The sequence below is a fragment of the Cervus elaphus genome, chromosome 22, assembly GCF_910594005.1.
Source record: "Cervus elaphus chromosome 22, mCerEla1.1, whole genome shotgun sequence".
Taxonomy (NCBI): domain Eukaryota; kingdom Metazoa; phylum Chordata; class Mammalia; order Artiodactyla; family Cervidae; genus Cervus; species Cervus elaphus.
This window is the reverse complement of record NC_057836.1, coordinates 17,403,954-17,428,881: the sequence shown is the minus strand read 5'-3', so window position 1 is coordinate 17,428,881 and position 24,928 is coordinate 17,403,954. Positions and strand designations below refer to the sequence as shown.

At 44.1% G+C, this 24,928-nt stretch overlaps 2 protein-coding genes across 2 annotated transcripts in view; one reads left to right on the top strand and one right to left on the bottom strand.

Annotated features, from left to right (window-relative positions):
• LOC122680756 (antigen WC1.1-like) overlaps window positions 1-17,421 on the top strand; it is a 67,186-nt gene extending 49,765 nt beyond the window's left edge. The window contains exons 13-20 of the mRNA XM_043882431.1: window positions 8,940-9,032; window positions 9,106-9,420; window positions 10,481-10,795; window positions 11,120-11,161; window positions 11,254-11,572; window positions 13,707-13,834; window positions 15,788-15,931; window positions 17,142-17,421. Of these exons, the coding sequence (XP_043738366.1) occupies window positions 8,940-9,032; window positions 9,106-9,420; window positions 10,481-10,795; window positions 11,120-11,161; window positions 11,254-11,572; window positions 13,707-13,834; window positions 15,788-15,931; window positions 17,142-17,284 (1,499 nt within the window). The 3' untranslated portion in view covers window positions 17,285-17,421. The remainder of the gene's footprint in view (window positions 1-8,939; window positions 9,033-9,105; window positions 9,421-10,480; window positions 10,796-11,119; window positions 11,162-11,253; window positions 11,573-13,706; window positions 13,835-15,787; window positions 15,932-17,141) is intronic.
• A 2,201-nt stretch (window positions 17,422-19,622) lies between these two features.
• Window positions 19,623-24,928, bottom strand: part of LOC122679863 (antigen WC1.1-like) — a 75,385-nt gene continuing 70,079 nt past the window's right edge. Inside the window, exons 17-22 of the mRNA XM_043880657.1 lie at window positions 24,353-24,466; window positions 23,851-23,946; window positions 23,553-23,636; window positions 22,134-22,280; window positions 21,064-21,210; window positions 19,623-19,820 (exon numbers count right to left, since the gene is read on the bottom strand). Coding sequence (XP_043736592.1) covers window positions 19,702-19,820; window positions 21,064-21,210; window positions 22,134-22,280; window positions 23,553-23,636; window positions 23,851-23,946; window positions 24,353-24,466 — 707 coding nt within the window. The 3' untranslated portion in view covers window positions 19,623-19,701. The remainder of the gene's footprint in view (window positions 19,821-21,063; window positions 21,211-22,133; window positions 22,281-23,552; window positions 23,637-23,850; window positions 23,947-24,352; window positions 24,467-24,928) is intronic.

Sequence of the window (24,928 nt, the reverse complement as noted above, 5' to 3'; positions counted from 1 at the left end):
TCCCAGATACTGTATAATGAAACTGTCCATTTTAAGAGATAATCATATAAGTAGATTTCTCAGCAAAAATTCTATAGGCCTGGAGAGAGTGGAATGGCATATTCAATGTGTTGAAAGAAAAAAATTGTCAGCCATGAATACTCCATCCAGCAATGTTATCCTTCACATAGGAAAGAGAAGGAAAGATTTTCACAAAGAAATAAAAGCTGAGGGAGTTCATCACTGCTAGACCTGACTCACAAGAAATGCTGAAAGGGGTTTTTCAAGCTTAAACAAAATGCTGTTAATTTGTGACATGAAAAAAAATGAATATATATACAACAGTTTGTGTTAACCACCTCACTTTAGAATAAAGATTAAAGGAAAAGAGTAGTAAAAACAAATGTAGATGTTATAACTTCTTAACAAACACACGACATAAAAAGAGATAAAATGTGACATTGGAATATATAAGGGAAGGTTAAAAAGTAGAGTGTTTGTAGGCACCTTAAGTTGCTATCAGTATAAAATGAACTGTTTTATATATAATATGTTCATGTAAAACTCATGGGAACTGCATGGCAAAAATCTGGAGTATACTTATAAAAGGTAAAGGGGAATCATAGCACACCATCATGAAAAATTACCAAAGTAAAAAAGTAGGCTAAGACAGAAACAAAACAAGGCAATGGGACTACAGTCAGAAAGCAATAAGAAGGCATTAGGAATTTTTACATATCCATAATCAGTCAAAATGCAAGTGGATTAAATTCATTACTCAAAAAGTTACTAGCTGCATGGAAATCAAGACCAAACTATTTGCTGCCTAAAGGAGAGTCACTCCTGATTTAAGAAAACACAAAGGCTCAAAGTAAAGGGACTGAAAAAGATGCTCCATGGCAAGTGAAAACCTAAGGAGAGCAGGGGTAGCTACATTATGTCAGACAAAATAGTATTTAGGCCAAAAATAGTAATAAGAAAACAAGAAGGCAATTATATCATGATAAAGGGGTCAGTTCATCAAGAAGATTTAATAATCACAAATATATACTTCCCCATTGAAGCCCCTGAATATATTAAGCAAATACTAACAGGTCTAAAGGGAGAAAGAGACTGATATACGGTAATAGTAGGGCATACTCATACTGCACTTTCAGCAAATCATCCAGAGAGAAAATCCACACAAAATCACGAGGCTTGCACCATACTTCTGAATGAAGGATCTGACAGACATTTGTGTGGGTGCATGCTCAGTTGCTCAGTCATGTCTGTCTCTTTGTGACCCCATGAACTTTAGCCCACCAGGCTCCTCTGTCCATGGGATTTTCCAGGCAAGAATACTGGAGTGGATTGCCATTTCCTACTCTAGGGGTTCTTCCTGACCCATGGATCAAATCCACGTTTCTGTCATCTCCTGCATTGACAGGCAGATACTTTACCACTAGCACCACCTGGGAAGCCCTAAATACTGTATACTGCCATCTAACTTTCATTTTTGTATTACAGTACATGAGAACCAGTGTCCATCAACCCCACTAAAGTTTCTTTACCACCTTCAGGCTGCTGCCTGCTGGGCATTGTGCCAAAACATATTGGCCCACCTGTCACTCAGAGTCATAATCTTCTCCTTTACTTTGCATTAATTTATTTAGTATTGACTCTAAAGGGCCTGTAGATTCATCTCTTGCATAATATTTTAATGATTCATAAAGGTTATGATGAATTAAGTTGTCATGTTTGTTTACAGTTTGAGGAGATATTCCAGGAGATCTGATCATATAATCTCTTATAGAAAATCATTAAAATTTTTAGCAGTTATCCCACCTGTCTCCTCCTCTTTCATGCTATTTTTCAGTCAACCATCTGTATGCTGCTGCTGCTAAGTTGCTTCAGTCGTGTCCGACTCTGTGCGACCCCAGAGACGGCAGCCCACCAGGCTCCCCCATCCCTGGGATCCTCCAGGCTAGAACACTGGAGTGGGTTGCCATTTCCTTCTCCAATGTGTGAAAGTGAAGCTACTCAGTCGTGTCTGACTCCTAGCGACCCCATGGACTGCAGCCTACCAGGCTCCTCTGTCCACAGGATTCGCCAGGCAAGAGTACTGGAGTGGGTTGCCATTGCCTTTTCCAACCATCTGTATACTTTCAGTAACTTTAGATGCCCTCCATTTTTTTGCCATTTTATCTTTGACTCTCATCCTTTTGAAAAATCCCAGTCATTCCCCCATCACTCAGATACATTTACAGTAGCCTTGGAAAGCTATCTGTGACATCTTCCTTGACATCATCTTATCTTCCCAATAATGAAGTCACATAAGGAGCCCAAGCAGCAGGAACCAGCTTTTGTCTCAGCTGCAACCATCATTTTCGTCAAAGTCAGAGCTTCAGAGAATTTTAGTATCACCATTAAACATACCAAAGTTGCTTGTATTTTCATTTCAGCAGGCTCCAAGAGAATATTTCATTTAAGGGTAGACTTGGATAATTCTCTTAATCAGGATATGTGCTAAGTACTCGTGCCTTTATCCAGCCCACCAAGAGGCCGTTGTTCCTCTGTCCACATTTATGTAAAAACTGCAGCATACTAAGAATTCTGAGTAAGACTGGACATGCTTTTCCATTCAGTAGAATTTGAAGTAGTTCTTGGCACTTTTGCACAAATCTACTTCACTAGAGGATTTAAAAGAAAATTGTTTTATACTAACCCACAAAGTGGCCTAATTCCTTTAGTTAGTATTCCTGTGTTTTGTTTTTCTTGAACCACTTCCCTGCAGCCTGTGTAATTTTCTCAATGATCGATCACCAGTTGGACAAAGATATCCTTCGAACTCTTTACAGTCCTCCCCTTTACAAAATAAATCACCAACTCTGAGGCTTTGACATCCTTGGGTCTGCTGAGTCAGCTCAATGCTTATCTTTGCAGATGCCAAATTGTTTGGAACTGATTCATGGACAGACTAAGCATGAGGTGGAATAACTAAATGATTATAATGTGCTGTTTATGCTTAAAAAAAAAATGTTTTTCTTGGCCTTACCTCACTGCACACAGAATCTTAGTTCCCCCACCCGGGATCAAACCCATACCCCCTGCGATGGAAGCATGGAGTCGTAACCACTGGGCTGCCAGGGAAGTTCCTATAATGTGTTGTTTAAAAATTTCTCCCTTGGTAGCACCCAGGAACAGCTTGTTCACATCCTTTAGGACTGTAGATTGATGGCTTATACATTATTTATCCATGCACACAGACTGTCTTGGCTAAAGAGCAGTGAGGTGAATTTATACACCTATTCTAAATATTTGTGTACATATTAAAATGGAAAGGAGCAAAAATGGATAAAACAAATTTGAAAGATAAGAACAAAAATGGAAGTAAACTAACTTCAAGATTCCTACAATGTGTCCATGGCAATATAGTCTTTGAGTAAGGATTGATAAATACGTCAACAGGACATAATCAAGTTCAGTAATAGGCCTAAACCTATGTATAATAAGTTGATTTTCTCCAAAGGCATCAAGATATTTCAAAGGGGAAAGTATAATTTTTTTATTTTTAAATGATATACTGGCTGAATATCTTCATGGGAAAAAAAAAAAAAATGAACCACAACTCTTACTTCACACCCTCTTCGCCTTTCACCTTCAATCTTTCCCAGCATCATGGTCTTTTCCAATGAGTCAATTCTCCCCATCAAGTGGCCAAGGTATTGGAGCTTCAGCTTTAGCATCAGTCCTTCCAATGAATATTCAGGGTTGATTTCCTTCAGAAATGACTGGTTTGATCTCTTTGCAGTCCAATGGAGATTCCAAGACTCTCAAGAGTCTTCTCCAGCAGCACAATTTGAAAGTATCAATTCTTTGGTGCTCAGCCTTCTGTATGGTCCAACTCTCACATCCATATATGACTACTGGAAAAACCATAACTTTTCCTAGATGGACCTTTGTCAGCAAAGTGATGTCTCTGCTTCTTAATATGCTATCTAGTTGGTCACAGCTTTTCTTCCAATGAGCAAGCATCTTTTAATTTCATGTGTGCAGTCACTGTCTGCAGTGATTTTTGAGCCCAAGAAAATGAAATCTGTCACTGTTTCCATTTCTTCCCCATCTCTTTGCCATGAAGTGATGGGACTAGACCCCATGATCTCAGTTTTTTGAATGTTGAGTTTTAAGTCATCTTTTTCACTCTCCTCTTTCACCTTCATGAAGAAGTTCTTTAGTTCCTCTTCACTTTCTGCCATTAGGGTGGTGTCATCTGCATATCTGAGGTTATTCATATTTCTCTCAGCAATCTTGATTCCAGCTTGAGCTTCATCCAGACCAGCATTTCACATGATAGAAGTTAATTAAGAAGGATGACAATATACAACCTTGATGTACTCCTTTCCCAATTTGGAACCAGTCTGTTGCTCATGTCCAATTCTAACTGTTGCTTCCTGACCTGCAAACAGGCTTCTCAAGGGGCAGGAAAGGTGGTCTGATATTCCCATCTCTTTAAGAATTCTCTACAGTTTGTTGTGATTCATACAGTCAAAGATGTGTGACTTTGCACAAAGATGTGCAAAGAGTTCTTTGCAGACAAAGATGCAGAAGCTCTATACAGTCAACAAAAACAAGACTGGGAGCTGACTGTGGCTCAGATCATGAGCTCCTTATTGCAAAATTCAGACTTAAATTGAAGAAAGTAGGGAAAACCACTAGACCGTTCAGATATGACCTAAATCAAATCTCTTACAATTATATAGTGTAAGTGACAAATAGACTCAAGGGATTAGTTCTGATCAACAGACTACCTGAAGAAATATGGATGGAGGTTTGTGACATTGTACAGGAGACAGAGATCAAGACCATCCCCAAGAAAAAGAAATGCAAAAAAGGCAAAATGGTTGTCTGAGGAGGGAGGCCTTACAAACAGCTGAGAAAAGAAGAGAAGCTAAAGTCAAAGAAGAAAAGGAAAGATATACCCATTTGAATGCAGAATTCCAAAGAATAGCAAGGAGAGATAAGAAAGCCTTCCTCTTTGATCAGTGCAAAGAAATAGAGGAAAATGGCAGAATGGGAAAGATCAGAGATCTCTTCAAGAAAATTAGAGATACCAAGGGAACATTTCATGCAAAGATGGGCACAATCAAGGACAGAAATGGTATGAACCTAACAGAAGCAGAAGATATCACAAAGAGGTGGCAAGAATACACAGAACTATACAAAAAAGACCTTCATGACCCAGATAACCACAATGGTGTGATCACTCACCTAGAGCCAAACATCCTGGAATGTGAAATCAAGTGGGCCTTAGGAAGTGTCACTATGAACAAAGCTAGTGAAGGTGATGGAATTCCAGTTGAGTTATGTCAAATCCTAAAAGATGATGCTGTGAAAGTGCTGCACTCAATATGCCAGCAAATTTGGAAAACTCAGCAGTGGCCACAGGACTGGAGAAGGTCAGTTTTCATTCTAATCCCTAAGAAAGGCAATGCCAAAGAATCCTCAAACTACCACAGAATTGCACTCGTCTCATACACTGGTAAAGTAGTGCTCAAAATTCTCCAAGCCAGGCTGCAATAGTACATGAACCAAGAACTTCCAGATGTTCAAGTTGGATTTAAGAAAGGCAGAAGAACTAGAAATCAAATTGCCAACATCTGTTGGATCATCGAAAAAGCAAGAGAGTTCCAGAAAAACATGGACTTCTGTTTCATTGACTATGGCAAAGTTTTGACTGTGTGGATCACAACAAAGTGTGTAAAATTCTTAAAGACATGGGAATACCAGACCACCTGACCTGCCTCCTGAGAAATCTGCATGCAGGTCAAGAAGCAACAGTTAGAATTGGACATGGAACAATAGACTGGTTCCAGATAGGGAAAGGAGTATGTCAAGGGTGTATATTGTCATCCTGCTTATTTAACTAATATGCAGAGTACATCATGAGACATGCTGGGCTGGATGAAGCATGAGCTGGAATCAAGATTGCCAGGAAAAATATCAATAACCTCAGATATGCATATGACACCACCCTCATGGCAGAAAACAAAGAAGAATTAAAGAGCCTCTTGATGAAAGAGAGAGTGAAAAAGCTGGCTTAAAACTCAACATTCAGAAAGCTAAGATAATGGCATCTAGTTCTATCACTTTATGGCAAATAGATGGGGAAACAACAGAAACAGTGAGATACTTCTTTATTTTGGGGGGCTCCAAAATCACTGCAGATGGTAACTGAAGCCAAGAAATTAAAAGATGCTTACTGCTTGGAAGGAAAGTTATGGCCAGCCTAGACAGCATATTAAAAAACAGAGACATTACTCTGCCAGCAAAGGTTTGTCTAGCCAAAGCTATGGTTTTTCCAGTAGTCATTTATGGATGTGAGAGTTGAACCATAAAGAAAGCTGAAGCACCAAAGAATTGATGCTTTTTGAATGTGGTGCTGGAGAAGACTCTTGAGAGTCCCTTGGACTGCAAGGAGATCAAACCAATCCTTCCTAAAGGAAATCAGTCCTGAATGTTCATTGTAAGGACTGACGTTGAAGCTTAAGCTGAAGCTCCAATACTTTGGCCACCTGATGCACACTCACTGAAAAAGACCCTGATGCTGGGAAAGATAGAAGGCAAGGGCAGAAGAGTTGACAAAGGATGAGATGGTTGGATGGCATCACTGACTCGATGGACATGAGTTTGAGCAAGTTCCGGGAGTTGGTGATTGACAGGGAAGCCTGACGTGCTGCAGTCCATGGGGTCTCAAAGAGTCGGACACGACTGAGTGACTGAACTGAACTGAACTGACACAGTCAAAGGCTTTAGCATAGTCAATGAAGCAGAAGTAGATGCTTTTCTGGAATCCCCTTGCTTTTTCTGTGATCAAACGGATGTTGGCAATTTGATGTATGGTTCTGCCTTTTCTAAATCGAGCTTGTACATTAGGAAATTTTTTGTTCACATACTGTTGAAGCCTAGCTTTAAGGATTTTGAGCATTACCTTCCTGGCATGTGAAATGAGTGCATTTGTGCAGTAGTTTGAACATTCTTTGGCATTGCCCTTTTTTAGGACTGGAACGAAAACTGACCTTTTCCAGTCCTGTAGCCACTGCTGAGTTTTCTAAATTTGCTGGCATATTGAGTGCAGCACTTGTACAGCATTATCTTTTTGCATTTGAAAGAGCTCAGCAGACATTCCATCACCTCCACTAGCTTTGTTCATAGTGATGCTTCCTAAGGCCTACTTAACTTTGCATTCCAGGGTGTTTGGCTCTAAGTGAATGATCACACGATTGTGGTCATCTGGGTCATTAAGATGTTTTTTGTATAGTTCTTCTGTGTCTTCTTCCCTGGAAAAGGAAACGGCAACCTACTCCAGTATTCTTGCCTGGAGAATCCCCTGGACAGAGGAGCCTGGCGGGATATGGTCCATAGGATCACAAAGAGTCGGACATGACTGAAGTGACTTAGCACTCACTTCTGTGTCTTCTTGTCATCTCTTCTTAGTATCTTCTGCTTCTGTTAGGTCCTTGTCATTTCCTAAAGGTCCTTGCCAGGTCCTTTAATTTGCCCATCTTTGCATGAAATGTTCCTCTGGTATCTCATTTTCTTGAAGAGATCTCTAGTCTTTCCCATTCTATTATTTTCCTCTGTTTCTTTACATTGTTCACTTAAGAAGGCTTTCTTGTCTCTCCTTGCCCTAAAGCAAAAGTCCTCAGTGATTTCAGAGGAGGCTGAATGGTCCTCAGACCTAATGCGAAGTTTGAGCAGTGATACATACACTCCCTTCTATTGCTTACTGGGAATTCATGAAGGTCAGCCCAGTTTCAAGAAAGGGAGGCATAGACTTCACTTCTCAGTGGATGTAAAGATTTTGTGGATGTCTCAAACCCACCAGGGTGTATAAAATGGGAAATTGTTGATTCTAAATTTCTGCCTTACGTTGTCAATTTTGGCATTATGTATCTAGGACTTAGTATATATGAATGCCAGACCTGTTTAGCATCTTTCTGTAAATTTTTATATTTTCCATTTTTTTCTTTCTGTGCTTCATTCTGTCTCCTTTTACTATGGCTATCTTGTGCTGGTCTGATGGAGTATCACACGCATCCTCTGAGTTATTTTAAAAATTGACATTTTCAATTCTAGAATTTTTATTAAATTCTTTGTGATCATTTCTCTGCCAAAATTCTATCTTGTCATTTCATTCTTTGAACATTTCATCCACGGTGATTTAAACTTTTGTCAGGTTAACTCCAGTAGCCGGGTATTCTGTACATTTCTTTCTAATGCATTTTTTCTTCATATATTTTTGTCAATTTTTTTATCTTTTGTGACTGGGTATTTGATTGACAGACATTATGGGTGAAAAATTGTAGAACTCCTTCAGAAAGGAGCTTATTTTATAGATTCCTCTAGGCACCCAATTTAGGGTCGATCACCTTACTTGAAAGAGGGTGAAGAAAGTAGAAACTGGGCATCCATTCCTTGGGAAAGGATCAGCTTTTAGTTCACTTTCCTTTTATCATGCCCAGATACTGGCTAACCTTCCCTCAGGCGGACCCTGAATAGTCCTTCATGTTACCTGAGCTAGTGTGTCTGGCAGAATCTCTGCTGAGCTTTTCAGAGTCTCAGCTCTTATTTCTGAATTGACAAAGGCCTCAGAGAAGTGGCTCACCTCTGCCCTTTATTCTCTCTGAGAGCTTGGCTCCAAAATCTTTCACTGCTTGGGTAGCTCAACAACAATATCAAAAGTATTGATAATTTCTCACTTTTGTAAATTTATTCTTAGTCCAACGCTTGGCTTAAAACAGAAATTTTGGCATTGTCAGACACAGAACTCTCCGTAGAGAAGGTGAACTCTAAATTTACCATAAGGTTACTGCTATGTTACAGCATTTATCTCAGGCTCCACCACTTAGGTCATTATTTACCTTAATTCAATTTTCTGCTCTTTAACACTCCCAATCTCCTGATCATTGCTGTTTCTGCAGGAAACCAGACCCAGGTGCTGCCCCAGTGCAATGACTCCATGTCTGAACCAGCAGGCTCTGCAGCTTCAGAGGAGAGCGCCCCCTACTGCTCAGGTGAGGGTCCCACAGGACAGAAGACCGTTTACAACCCCGTCACTGCCCCAGTGACCCATTTCTCTCTCCTCAGACAGCAGACAGCTCCGCCTGGTGGACGGGGGCGGTCCCTGCGCCGGGAGAGTGGAGATCCTTGACCAGGGCTCCTGGGGCACCATCTGTGATGACGGCTGGGACCTGGACGAGGCCCGCGTGGTGTGCAGGCAGCTGGGCTGTGGAGAAGCCCTCAATGCCACGAGGTCTGCTCACTTTGGGGCGGGATCAGGACCCATCTGGCTGGACGACCTGAACTGTGCTGGAAATGAGTCCCACGTGTGGAGGTGCCCTTCCCGGGGCTGGGGACGGCACGACTGCAGACACAAGCAGGACGCGGGGGTCATCTGCTCAGGTCTGCGCTGCGCACAGTCCACAGGCTGGGGGAGGGGTGGGGCCCTGGACGACGAGGATCTGAGCGCTGACGAGAGATGCTGAAACGACCAGAATAGGAGGCTTCCTCCCATGGAGCCTGTCTTTCCAGCAGACGTGAAGACGAGGTGCTTTCACTTCCTCCTGCAGCAGCTGACATTCTGGTTCTTTCTTCTCAGCAGTGCTTCCTGCCAGAGCTGTTTCTCACAGTTTCCACGTGAAAGCAGGAGTCACTCTGCAATTCCCAGTCGTAATACAGTCTGGAGATCCTGGTGATGTTGTAATGAAAGCATAGATTTATTCTGTTCAGTTCTGTTTGCTAGGAGTCTGGCAATGGTCTTGGTGAGCCAACATCCCAGTGTCCACAGGGCTGCATTCTTCCTGGATGCTGTGCAGATTACTCCTTTCCCAGCCTTTCCTGGTTTCTGTGTGGCCTCATTCCTTGGCTCAGGGCCCCCTTTCTTCTTCTTCAGACAACAGTGCCTATTCCAACTGTTCTTCCTCACTCACTCTTCCCTCTAACTGAAGCTTTGCAAGGTGATCCATCTAAGGGTATTAGGGCTAAGGAGGTGATTAGACTGGGCTCAGGTGATTAATCCACATTGTTCCAGCTTAATCTGACCATCCCAAGGTCCTTATTAATCACATATGTGAAGCCCCTTTCTAAATGTAAGGTAACATATCACAGGCTCCAGGATTGGGATGTGGACATTTCTGGGGGTCCATTATATTGTCGACCACCTCACTGTGCACATCACATCCTTTCACAGTCTTTAGAAGTTTTATCAGGAAGCAGGATTCAGCTCCCCTGCCCTGTAAGTGCCTGGTTGGTCTTTCTCTGTTCATAACCATCCTTGTGGTTGAAATAGAAAGATATTAATGGACAAAGTCAGGTGAAAGTGAGGCAAAAGTTAGTCTTCTCATCCAGTGGACATCTCCTCTGCTGAGTCGGGGATGTATGGTCATAATTTCTGGGGGAGAGGAAAACCCAGAGCACTGAGCGGAATGCTCACTGTGTCCTGTCTCTTTCCCTTCAATCTTAGAGTTCCTGGCCCTCAGGATGGTGAGTGAAGACCAGCAGTGTGCTGGGTGGCTGGAAGTTTTCTACAACGGGACCTGGGGTAGTGTCTGCCGCAGCCCCATGGAAGACATCACCGTGTCCGTGATCTGCAGACAGCTTGGCTGTGGGGACAGTGGAAGTCTCAACTCTTCTGTTGCTCTTAGGGAAGGTTCTAGACCCAAGTGGGTAGATGGAATCCAGTGCCAGAAAACTGATACCTCTCTCTGGCAGTGTCCTTCTGACCCTTGGAATTACACTTCATGCTCTCCAAAGGAAGAAGTCTATATCTCGTGTGCAGGTGACTTACTGTTTCTGTGTCTGTCCCAACTCTGTAGGATGTCATTAGTGCGATTTTATATTTTCCAATCTAAGTGATGAGTTTAGGTTGAATCTACAAAATGTGTGTGTTTGTATTTGTAGTGGAATGTGGAGACAAATATATAAACAGTTACAGTTGTTTCAGCTAGTGGTCACATGCAGTGAATGCTTCAGTCCAATAGATAATGAGCCTGTGTTTATCCTTGTCATTTGTACTGAACCAAGGATGACAGATATTCATGTCTGGGGGCAAGACTACCCCCAGCTGTCCCTGATCCAGCACTTCCCATCATTGCTCCTACAGGAAGAAGACCCAAGAGCTGTCCAGCTGCTGCCCCCTGCACAGGTACGTCAGCCCCGCCCCCTCCCCAGGGCCCCAGGGGAGGGGGCTCCTTCCTCCCACCAGGGGAGTCACAGGAGGGGCTGCTGCCTTTTCAGACAGAGAGAAGCTCCGGCTCAGGGGAGGAGACAGCGAGTGCTCAGGGCGGGTGGAGGTCTGGCACAGCGGCTCCTGGGGCACCGTGTGCGATGACTCCTGGAGCCTGGCAGAGGCCGAGGTGGTGTGTCAGCAGCTGGGCTGTGGCCCGGCCGTGGAAGCCGTGCGGGCCGCGGCGTTTGGCCCTGGAAACGGGAGCATCTGGCTGGACGAGGTGCGGTGCGGGGGCCGGGAGTCCTCCCTGTGGGACTGTGCTGCGGATCCCTGGGGGCAGAGCGACTGCAAGCACGAGGAGGATGCTGGTGTGAGGTGCTCTGGTGAGTGAGGGGCTTGGGGTCAGCACAGGGGCAGTGGGCTGGGCCAGGCGTGGTGGGGAGTTTGTACTCAGACGTGTCCCAGTCCTGGGGCCCTGATCTATGACGCAGAAGCTGGGAAGACTGGACACTGATGTTGTGGAGACTGAGGGGTGATTTCAGCACTCAGGAGAGAAAATGGGCTGCCCTGCATCTGGTCAATCACCCTGCTCCCAATTCCTGTTTTTTCTCTGGGTGAAAAAATTTCATTGCCTTCCCCAAGCACCCCCCAGTAAGTGGCTCAGACAGTCAAGAATCTGCCTGCAATACAGGAGACTGGGCTTTGATCCCTTTGTCTGGAAGATCCCCTGGAGGAGGAAATGGCAACCCACTCCAGTATTCTTGCCTGAAGAATTCCATGGACAGAGGAACCTGCTAAGCTATAGTCCAGGGGGTCACAAAGAGTCGGACACGACTGAGTGACTAACACTTCACTTTCACCTATTTCTGGCCAATTCCCTTGCTCCAAATTCCTACTTTTTTTGGCTGTAAGAATTACATTGCCAGCCGCAACTGCCCCCAGTAAGTACAGTGCCAGGATTCCTGGGCAGGGTGGATATTCAGTCTTGGGACCTGTTCTGTGGATTCTCTGACAACAAAAGAGAGGAAAGAGCTTGGGGAGCCCCTGACTGGTGGAATGAACCAGAGCATTATGTTGGGGAACTCCTCTGCCTTGGTTCCCTGGGTCAGAGGTTTCTCATGCCCCGGAGTCCAAGGGAGACTGATTCCCATATTGCAGAGGCTAAGATTCTCCCACCTGCCCTTAAGTGTTTCTCCTCGTTAGTGAGATGCGGATCCCAGGACTGTTTGATGCCCAAGGAGAAGGGATGAGCCGGGTCCTCAGAGGTTGTCTTGGCAGAGCATCTCCCTGACAATCCCTGGCTCTGCCTTGGGGCCACACTGGAGTGGAGTTGACTCATCTCAGGATGAGACCCAGGGGAGCCCAGTCACTGTCTGAGGCTGGAACACCATCTTCTGGAGCTCCTGGAAATGCTGGCACAGAGGTTTCCCTGTGCCCAGGACCTTCTCCACACCCTCTTGCTTTATTCTCCTTAGGGACCAGAACAACCTCAAATCCTCTCCCTGGTGCCTTCTCCCTGCCTTCGGTCCTCTGCCTCATCCTGGGAGCCCTTCTCTTCCTGGTCCTCGTCATCCTGGTGACTCAGCTGCTCAGATGGAGAGCAGAGCGTAGAGGTGGGCTGCAGGGGAACTGGGGACCAGGGAGAGTGTGTGGAGGCAGGAGATGGGGCAGGTGTGAGGAGGGGAGCCTGGGCCAGGTCTCTGTTCTGAGTTGCAGACTGCATGTGCTCTGTGCGGAGCTCTAAGGGCTGAGTGTACAGAGGTTCTTAGGACTGGGGTGTGAACTCTCATATGTCGTGGCCTCTTCTGTGAGCGAAGAGTTGAGGCTCAGCTGTGGATTCAGGTTAGATGAGGAGAAAAGGTGCTGTTATAGCCACACGTTCTGGGAAACAAACTCACTCAGAAGGACAATGCAGATAGTGGAGTGCAGTTTATTACACCGGCAGGCCCAAGGCAGAGTCTCCTCTTAGCCAAGGACCCCGACCAGCGTTTGTGAAAATCTTTTATACCCCATGTGTACATGTCCAAACCCACCACCCCAAATCCCTTGAGGCTTACAAAGGAAGGGTAAATACAATCACAATAACCCCATCATTCACATGTTATGTGTTCAAACAGTTAACAATCAATAAGCCCGCGGTTACATTCCAACTAGTTAATAACCGATAAGCCTGTGGTTACATTCCGATAGATACTGTCCGGAGGCAGGGGTGATTAGTGTATGTTTTCTCTTAGGTGATGAGTCACCTGGATACGATCTTCAAGGTTCCCCTGTCCGGAGGGGGTCTTATCCTTCCATTGTTGTTCCCACAGGCACTAAGCAGAGAGTTCAGAGTCCACTGGAGAAGTGGCCGAGCACGATCAGCATGGACAGGCCTCAGATGAAGTCCAGGCCCTATGAATTCCTTCTTCAGTGCCAACACACTGCATGGGGTAGGAGACGATGCTGAGGTCCCAGCAGCCTGTGTGAGAGCACCGGGGAGATGAAGCGTGGGCCTGATGGATCAGGGTATCTGGAGCAGTATCTCTGACCTGCTGGGGGATCTCTCAGCCTTATCTTGCTATGAAGATGCTCTTCCTGAAGCTGTGTATGAGGACCTAGATCACCGTGTGATACAGAAAGAGGGTCTTCTGGGCAGCCCAGGCGGGTGTCTCTGCCTGCTCTCCTGGGACCTCTGGTTGTCACCACGCACTGGCTGTGCGGGTCTTCTCAGTGTCTGCAGACCTCACGTATGCCCCAGGCTCACAGAGGCGGCTATCCAAAGTGGCAAGATGGCCTCTCAGAGCCCCATGAGCCCTGAGTCTCCATCTACACTGCAGGAGCCAGGCCTGTCTCCTCATTTCTTCTCAGCCTTAACACATGTCCCATGGGTATCAGGAGGGTCGTTTCTGTGTATTCTGTGATGTTTTTCTCCACTTTACGATTCCTGTCAGATGACTCAGTGAATAAAATGCCATGTTACATGAGGGACGATGAAGACAACAATGACCACAGATCCGCTCCTGGTAATAGAGGTGGGCCTGCTGCAACTGGGTATTGGGGAAGAGAGTTTCCCTCATAGAGACAAGATGCAAGGGAAACAGTATTCCTTTGATGGACCAGAGGGATCCCTTGTGTCCAGGTGGGGGTCTGTTCTCCCCCTTCTCTGGCTGTTCTGTGATGTCTCATGCTGGGGCTGGGCTCTCTGTGCCCTTAGTTACTCTCATTCAGTCATAACACGCACATATTTAAAAGAAAACGTTATGTGGAAACATCTTTAAAATCACTGTGGATGATGACTGCAGCCATGAAATTAAAAGACACTCGCTCCTTGGAAGAAAAGCTCTGACAAACCTAAAGAGTGTGTTAAAAAGCAAAGACATCACTTTGCTGACGAAGGTCCATATAGTCAAGGCTATGGTTTTTCCAGTAATCATATACAGTTGTGAGAGCTGGACCATAAAGAAGTAGAGTGCTGAAGAATTGATGCTTTTGAACTGTGGTGCTGGAGAAGACTCTTGAGAGTCCCTTGGACAGTAAGATCAAATCAGTCAATATTAAATGGAATCAACACTGAATACACATTGGAAGGACTGATGCTGAAGCTGAAGTTCCAATACTTTGGCCACCTGATGGGAACAGCTGACTCACTGGAAAAGACCCTGATGCTGGGAAAGATTGAGGGCAGAAGGAGAAGAGGGTGATAGAGGATGAGATGGTTGGATGGTGTCACCAATTCAATGGACATGAACTTGGGAAAACTCCAGCAGATGGTGAGGGACAGGGAAGCCTGTCGTTTTGCAGTCCTTGGAGTTGCAAAGAGTCAGACATGACTTGGTGACTGAACAGCAACAACATCTGGAAAACATCATTTGTCAAAATTTTATAGTAATGCTCATTGGTGTAAGAGTTGCTTTGAGATATGTAATTTTAATCAGGAAATATTGTTGTTGAGTTGCTCAGTTGTGTCTGACTCTTTGTGATCCCATGCACTGCAGCACACCAGGTTTCCCTGTCCATCACCAGCTCCTGGAGCTTGCTTGAACTCATGTCCATCGAGTCGGTGATCCTACCTAACCATCTCATCCTCTGTCATCTCCTTGTTCTCCTGCCATCAATCTTTCCCAGCATTAGGATCTTTTCTAACGAGACAGTTCTTCACATCAGGTGGCCAAAGTATTGGAGCTTCAGCTTCAGCATCAGTCCTTCCAGTGACTATTCAGGATTGATTTCCTTTAGGATTGACAGTTTTGATCTCTCTGCACTCCAGGGGACTCTCAAGAATCTTCTCCAACACCACAAATCAAAAGCATCAATTCTTCAATGTTCAGCCTTCTTTATGGTCCCACTCTCATATCCATACATGACTACTGGAAAAACCATAGCTTTGATTATACAGACCTTTGTTGGCAAAGGCAGTATTGAGATGTATAAAATCTTTTTTTTTTAATTTATGGGCACACCGACATGAAATACAACCTTAGAAAAAATTCTGTTGCAACAAGGAGTGACTGGTACCTTTGTTTAATGGCTCAGAAACTCTGAGTCAGAAGGGATCTTAGGTATTTCCCAGACCAACCCACTTACTGTGGTTTCATTTGACCCCTGCTCTGCCCTTGGAAGCCCCAGATCAGAGGACTGATGCCCGTGGTGAGGATTACGATGATGCTGAAGAGGTACCATTGCCTGGGGCTCCTTCTGCCTCTCAGGGGAGTGAGGAGGAAGTGCCCCCAGAGAAGGTGGATACAACGAGGTCCTCTCAGACAGGTGAGTGGAGTTAGCTGATCTCCTGCAGTCTTTGGTCTCTATCCTGGAAATGGTGAATTTGAGCTGCTCAGTGTCCATCCCCCCAGATATTCCAATTTTGGATGACCTCAAATAGTTGATAGTATCATCTTGATCTTATTCCTTTCTTTAATGCTGTCAGACTCCTGAGAAGAGAGGATGCACTCTAGTATTAGTATCTGTGTCTGCATGACTTTATCCTTCATGTTCCTGCATTAAGACTTGTAGATTACTTGAGCATATTTACCTAATACAAAAATAGAATAACTGAATAACATTTTGTGCTGCCTTATATGTGAAATGCAGTTAGAGATTTCAAAGACTATGTTAGTATTGGAATTTGTAAAGCATTTTTATACTTTAAAATGCACTCTGACCATAGGTCAACCCAAATATGTATAAAGTGGACGACATATATGGTCCTAAAAAACAAACGCGTGATGGTGGATTATGGACTCAGAATTTGTGAGCAGGTTCATGTTAATCTGTTCCAGATATTTCAGTGGCCAAGGAAATACACTCATTCTCCATGAAGGGTATTTCTCCATCTGAAGTTTGTGTGTTTCCTGGGGGAGGGGCAACTGCAGAAGGATCCCGTGGTTGCTTTTTGTGGGCTTTTGGGAACACAAATCAAGACCACCAAGAGCAGAGTTCGGTGGTCAGTGAGGAGCTGAGATTTCTTTGGATGTGATCTCCTATCTCCCTCTTCTTGTTGATTCAGACCTGTTAATTATGAAAATAGAAAACTTTACACCCCTTCTAGAGATTCTTCCCTTCTTGGGTATCTCCTTGCTGATTGTGTAGCCAGGGAACAGATCTCCTGTAATCCAGGATTTCCCATTTAAGTTGAGACCTCAGATGGGCTGAATCCTTTTTATTTGGGAGGTGAGGGAGAGGAGGTGCTGCAAGATCGCAGGTCTTAGTGCCTGAAACAGAAATTGTACCTGGGGCACAGAAGTGAAAACACCACGTCCTGACCACTGGACCACTAGCCAATTCCCGGGCCCAGATCCTAAGAAGACAGCCCTGATCCACGCTCACTGAAATAAAATTGAAATAGCCTGAGCCTCCCTGAGCACACCTGGATCCCAGGGATGCTTTGTCGCCACCACTTACTTGACTCACTTCCACCACAGGGCTCTGTCATGTCTCTCTGTTTCAGTTCTAATCAAACTTTTCGTTCCTACTTCAGGTTCTTCTCTGAATATCTCTAAAGAGGCGACTGATCCTGGGGAAGAAGAGAGCCCCTGGTTTCTCCAGGGGGAGGAAGTGGACACTGAGTACGATGATGTTGAATTAAGTGCCTTGGAAACATCCATAGTTACTTTCACATGATGTTGTATTAAATACGAGATGATGTCTCAGATATTCTAATTGCCCATATTTCAATAGAGTAGTGCTGACCTATCACTGTATTGTATGGAAATTGCTCATAATGAAATATTCTCAATAAAGTAACTTTTTGCTTTGTTGACAATAGCAATATTCATTCCAAATGCTCTTAGAGGACTGGTACTCAATCACAATTTCCTTCTAAGGAAATACCAGATGAGTGAACTGACTTGTCTCACCTCCCCCAAATGCTAATGAAGGCATGACTTCACTCAGGCTCAGAAATGCCCCAGGTCACTCTTCCTTAGACTACAGATTCTAAACTTTGTCTACACTCACACCTTCATTCTTAGCAAGGTGAACTTATGTGGCGGACAGAAATACTGAACCTTCCTATATACTCTTCCTCTTCCCCAAGATGTCACACCATCTGTTTTTATTCAGTTATTAGGCACCAGATTGGGTGTGAGTTTCAATGTCGAGGGTGAGAGATTGGCTGGTGGAAGAGAATGCATACAGCTTTCCTTACCCTGCCTAAATTCTCATGGCCAATTAAAAATCTCACTCTACATAACTACCTCTTCCTTTTCATCTCCCATTCCCTAGGTAACTTTTTTCCTTTTTTTCCTGAAATGCATATAGACTCTTTATCTCTCTTCTCCCATGTCTAGTTGGTTATCAAATCCTTTTAAATCCAGTCTTGCCTCTCCATCACTTCCTACTACTTCTTCAGGATATTGTCATTTCTTGTCTGTCCAATTATCTAGCTTTTGAAGTAAATTACGTTAGCTCGTATCTCCCTCCAAGCTGATGAAGGGCAAATTGGTGCTAATTCACACCCTGTATCCCGGTGGGACAAAGTGAAAGTGTTAGTCGCTCAGTCGTGTCCGACTCTTTGCCACCCTGTGGACTGTAGCCCTTCCGGCTCCTCTGTCCATGAGACTCCAGGCAAGAATACTGGAGTGAGTTACCATTCCCTTTTCCAGGGGATCGTCCCCACCCAGGGATCGAACCCAGGCCTCCTGCCCTGCAGGCAGATTCTTTACCATCCGAGCCACCACTGAGGGGCATCAGGTGGGATAAGGGGGCAAGAAATTGGAGAACAAGACAGAGGGGATCTAGAAGAAGGGATATAGGCAGAAATATCAGGAATTTTTGGCTATTTGAGTTTTACTGATGTCAATAGAGGAGTCTGATACGACTGAACTCTTAGAGGAAGAATTTCAGACCAATAGGCTTCTCTGAAAACATGTTGTTTAAAGAGTCCTTTGATCTGGTAACTGTTGAAAATGTAAATGTGATCCTGCTGTGATTCTTCAGGGTAGAGAGAGCTGTCTTGTAGGAGTGACCAAGTAAACAATACATTTTCACAACACCCCTGCCTCCTGTCCATTACACTGTGGACATGTGAAGAAGCTGCTGAACTTATATAAGACCTAAGAGTGTTGGCCTGATTATGATTTGTGGCCACCCTGTTATTTAGTTGATGGTTCTGGATGATGTCAGGGCTCCAACCTACACTCATGCTTGTAATCTCTATAATTTTTTTCTGTGCTGGGGATTAGAAGATTCCTAGGGCTTCTCTAAGTGCAGCTCACATGGCCATTTGCCATTGGGAAGTGATGAAATAAGTGACAGAGTAAAGTGTGGCCATCAAGAATGTTATATTTTATTCCTGATCCATGGTATCCATGAAGCCAAAATAGCTGGTTACTATAATTCTGGGTGATAAAAATCATATAAAATTATGGGAGAGGAGAGGAGGATAAGATTTCCCACCTAGACTTGGGAGAGTCTCAGTATGAGCCTATTATGGATTGAGTGCTCAAAACCAGCCAGGAGTTGGTGAATAGACTTTTGAACTATTTAGATCAGGGAGATGAGGGCAATCATTCCAAGTTATCCATGTGGTCTGTGAAGGGGCCTTTTGTGAGGGGTGGTTTTAGAGGGTTTATCATTCCAGGGTCTGTCACAAGAGCCAGAAAAATTCTCTGCAGAGTATTAATTATGACAAGGCAGCCAGAATGTCATGTGGGGAAAGTATTTATAGGAAATTCTTTCCTATCAATAGTGCACTTAGCATGTTAAGCTTGGAGGCCTGTCCTATGTTATTTGGGAAGACCCAGTGAAAGTCTCTAGATTTTTCTGAAACCTCACAGGCACTTACCACCCATAAATACTTTATTCTGGCAGAGTGGAGTAAGTTACAAAGACATGAAAATATCAGGGATTATGTTTCATGGCAACTCTCAATGTAAAACCCTGTGTTGCAGGTAATGATATGATTTCTACAGAGAAAAAAATGCCTTTAATTATAGTTCCATGTAAAAATATAATTATGAAGAAGACAGGATTCTCATTTATTTGATAAAAAATATTACAGAGATGTCTTTCAAGAATTTCTTGCTTCAAAAATGGTGCTACATGGTGCTAAGCTCAACATCATCATATCCAGGCTCTTCTTGTCTCAGGACCAATGAGGACTCCTTCTCTTCCACCCAAGAGTCGACAGTTTCTCTCAGAGACTTCAGAGAGATGCCTGAAACAGTAAGGAGAAGTGGTGACAAAATGACAAGACACAACCTCTGATGGAAGGATAGTTAAAGGGGCCACAAAGTATCTGAGGTGAGGGGGAGCACCCAGCATCGTCTAAAAGTCTAGATTGAGCTACTTCATACTGACTCAGCTACTCCATGCAACATCTTGTCTGGACCTTGGCAGTTGGAAAGAAGATGGACCAATAGTGGCAAGGAGTGGGAAAGAGATGTGCGTGCCTCTTCCACACATGGTGGGTCTGATTTCTCAAGAAGTGGAGACAGTAGATGATCTCTGTAGAGTGCCTCAGATGCCCTCTTCTGAGCACCTCAACAACAGAACCAGCCTGACCTGCAAGCTTCATGAGAACACCCTGGGTCCTCTGTCAGATGCCAGAAAGAGGCAACTCAACAAAATTCCACAACCTCCTGCTCCCCAGGGACCACATCCCCACATATAAGCAGAAAGCCTAGTCCTTGGGAATGAGGGTCTTCATCTGGCAATTGAACCAGTGAGAGAAAATTTTCTCTTGGTTTCCTTCTAGTGCTGAGACTTTATGATTCTCTAGTTAAGGCTATTGCCAACTCTGCTTTAATAATGAGCAATCAACTTTAAATATATGGTTACACAGATCTCTCAAAACAAGTTTTATAGCTCATAAATTTAATTTATATCTCCATTAAAAACATTTCAGATTAATTCTCACAATTTGAAAAATCCCCAAATTTATTGTCAAAACATATATTTCAATTTGGGGTATGAAAATGGGAACAAAGCCTCTGTAACTCATACAAATGTGTGTTTATCCAATTGATGATGGACATGGACAAGAGAACACAGTATGTTCTCCTCTCAGAAAAGATGAAGTAGCTCCAATATTCCAGAGATAAGGAAAAGTCAATTATACCTGGTATATGTGGTGCATGCATGCTTACTTGTGTTCGACTCTTTGCAACCCCGTGGACTGTAGCCCACAAGGCTCTTCTGTCCACATGATTTTCCAGGCAAGAATACTGGAGTGGGTTGCCATTTCCTTCTCCAGGGAATCTTACTGATTCACAGATCAAATCCAAGTGCCTTTTGTCTCCTACATTGGCAGGCAGAGTCTTTACCACTGCACCACCAGGGAAACCCATCTAGGTATACAAGGCTACCCCAGTTTTGATAGTTAAGAAACAATGACTGTTGGTGAGTCAAACTCATCTTCTCCATGATGATAAAGTCAGGCTATTGAGCTGTCAACTCACCAGTCTGGGAATACCTGGCACCACCTCTATCATCTGTGAAAAAGTTATTCTCATTCATCCCAGGGAAGAAAGGGTTTACAGGAACAGGTAACTCATCAACATCATCATAACCATTTCCTATAGTGTTGATGTCCTGTCCCGGAGGCTCTGAAAACAGACAAGAACTTAGGTGAAAAAGCAAAATATGAGTTGGACTAAGTGATGCTCCAAGTCCCTTCTGAGGCAGTGATCCAAATAAATGATAAATATATACTCCATATTCCAGGGCTGTCAAAGGCTTGTATTTGATCTCAGTGTACTCAGAAATCATTTAAACTTTCTAAACATTCCAATATATCAGGGTCAATCATATTTTTCTACTATGGTCTCTCATATCATAAAGCATCAGCAATATCTATAATGCTATGAGCTTCAGGTACTCTTTTGGAGCATGTGGTACAGAGTTGTAACACATACTATGCACATATAAGTGACTGGGGAACATGAATCTGAACCAAGAGAACCCAGGTGTCCGTGTGCTCTCTGAAACTCTGGGAGACACAGAGCTGGTAGGAGAGGGATCCTGTACATCTGTTACTCAGAGACAGAATATTCCACCATCCCAGTCATAGGACGCCTGGGTTTCAGTCCCTTCTAGCCCTTGGTTGACCTTAGTATCCCACCTCCAGGGGTTGTCCATCTTTACTAACTGGAGAAGATCCAGGAAGGCATTCTCCTTTCTCTGTGTGTGTGACCCTGCTCAGTCATGTCCAACTCTTTGTGACCCCATGGACTGTAGCCTGCCAGGCTCCTCTGTCCATGGGGTTCTCCAGGCAAGAATACTGTAGTGGGTTGCCATGCCCTCCTCCAGGGAATCTTCCCAACCCAGGGATCAAACCCTATCAAGACACAAGACACCCTCTTGTGTCTCCTGCATTAGCAGGTGGAATCTTTATCACTGCACCACCTGGGAAGCCCATTTAGGTATAAGAGGGTACCCCAATTCTGACAATAAGAAAAACTGACTATTAAGTGGGTCAAAACTCATCTTCTCTACATGATGAAGTCAGACTACTGAGCTGTCAACTCACTTGTCTGGGAATAACTGGCACCACCTCTGTCCTCTGGGGAAATGTTATTCTCATTCATCCCAGGGAAGAAAGGATTTACAGGAACAGGTAACTCATCAACATCATCATAACCATTTCCTATGGTGTTGATATGCTGTCTTAGAGGATCTGTAAACAGACACAGACTTAGGTGGAATAGCAAAGTATGTGTTGGACTAAGTGATGCCCTAAGTCCCTTCTAATGCAGAAGTTCAAACAACTGATAAATATAGACTCTATATTCCAAGGTCATGTCAAAGGCGTGTATTTGATCTCAATATGCTCAGAAATCATTTAAATCTTTTAACTATTTCAATATATCAGGGTCAATCATATTTTTCTAACAAGGTCTCTCATAACATAAATCATCAACAATGGCTATTATGCTATGAGTTTCAGGCACTATTTCAAGCATATGGTACAGATTTGTCACACATACTGTGCACATATCAGTGACTGGGGAGGATGAATCTGGACCAAGAGAACCCAGGTGTCCATGTGACCTCTGAAGCTCTGGGAGACACAGAGCTGGTGGGAGGGGGATCCTGGACATCTGTTATTCAGAGACAGGATATCCCACCACCCCAGTCACAGGACGCCTGAGTTTCAGTGCCTTCTAGATCTTGGTTGACCTCAGGATCTCACCTCCAGGGGTTGTCCATCGTTACTATCTGGAGAAGACCCAGAGAGGACATTCTCCTTTCTCCAGTTCCATGTAAGTAAGAGTTTCTGGTAATTGATAAGTACCAGCACTGATCTTTCTATATATTCCAGGGCTTATCAATAGCAATATTTTTATCTCAATACATACAAAAATCCATAAAATGATTAAAATATCAGACTGATTCTGGATCCAACTATAGATTCCAATGTTCTCTTTAGCCACACAATTTTGAGTTGATCAGTTTCAGATTTTTTTTAAATGGTCTTAAAATCTTTAATGGTACATTAGATAATAATATACTACTAGATACATGCATGCTCAGTTGCTTCAGTTGTGTCCAACTCTTTGAGACCCCTTGTAGCCTGCTAGGCTCCTCTGTTCATGGGGATTCTCTGGGCAAGACTACTGGAGTCAGTTGCCATGCCCTCCTTCAAAGGGTCTTCCTGACCCAGGGATCAAACCAGCATCTCTTATCTCTCCTGCATTGGCAGGCGGGTTCTGTAGCACTAGCGCCACCTGGGAAGCGCTACATATTCAGTCTGTAACTGGGTAGAAGTGGCTGTGAACACAGAGAACTAGGTCTGATCTTTCCATTTCTGAAGTCATGGAGTGGGCAAGAGAGGGAAAAAGTTGTTGTGAACTAGAGAAAAGAGACCTTTCCCATCTTAATCACAGGAAGAGATCCTCAGACAAGATGCCTCCTCCACATCCCCACCATCCAAGGGAAGACCTGCTACCTGGGGCAGAGTCAGAGTCTCCATCCTCTCCATCATCCCCTGTGTAATACGGCAGCTTAGTTGCTGAGTCATCAGACAGGTTACCTGGTAGGGAGAAAATCATCATAGAAAAATGGAAACCTTTCCCCTGTCATGGTAGGATGCCTGCTGTCATAGTTTAGAGGAAATATTGAGACTTCAGACTTGTAGAGAGAAGGCTTGAAACTCCATGTGAAGTTGGCCTAGTAAGATTGGGTCTCTGTTTGCTGAAAATAACACACAGCCAGCTCATGAGCAGAGGGGAGGGCATGGGACTTACCTTGGCTGTCTAACAGGTCCTTCTTCCCTGGTTTTATGATGTCATCAATCTCCTGGTACACAGCTTCATCAACAGCATCTTCAAAATCAGATAACTCTGGGAAAGTGGCATGAGTTAGAGACTGACCGTGGAGTTAATCCCTTTATCAACAGCCAAAGCCTTCAGTGCTCTCCAACGCTCCCCCTTGGGGAACCACTCTGGGCTGCTCAGGCTCCTTTCTTAGCTACATGGAACAGAACTAGATTTCCTCACCCTGACCTTGATCTCACACTCAATATCCACTGGCACTGTTCACACAGGAAGTCATAATTCTCAAGAAATTTTACATTCGACCCGGGACCAAAGATTCCATTCTTTCAAATCCTGTTGTCTACTGTAGAAAAGGTGGGATTCTACCAGATAATGAGCACAGAGACCAATACTTGTGCACTTTCTTGATGCCACAACAGACTCAATTCCTTTCCCACCACTTTCCAGATCATTTGGCATCCCTAAGGCCCACCTTGGTGCATTGCTCTCCATCTGTGTAGTTGAATCCCCAGGATGATGAGGACCATGAAGAGAAGGGCTCCGAGGATGATGCAGATGATCATGGGAAGGGAGAGGATGCCAGGGGCTGGAGATGAGTCAAAGTGGACCATAGGGTTTTAGGAGGGTCATAAGTCCAGAGGAACCCCTCTGTCCTTATACTGGTCCTCTTCTGAGTCTTTAAGACCATGAAGTCACCATTAAGGTACAATGGGTTTGCCTGAACCCCAAGATGTGATCGACAGAGGTCTTTCCCTGAGCTATGTCAAGTGTCTTCTCATTCTGGTTCCAGAGGATTTTTACAGGATGAAAGTTGTTAAAGCCCTGTAGGACTCCAGTTGCCACTGCTTAACAGGATTGTAAACATGAGATCGTTAAGGTTTTCTGTACTGATACAGGTAGTTTTGTTGAAATATACAGATACATAGTGCAGGTGCCTGAAAATATGGGGATCTCCTCAATCACACTGCTCAGAGCAGCAGAACACTTACTTCCATGGCTGGAGGGAACTGCTGTTCTCTCACTGGGAGAGAAGGAAAAAAGAATAGAT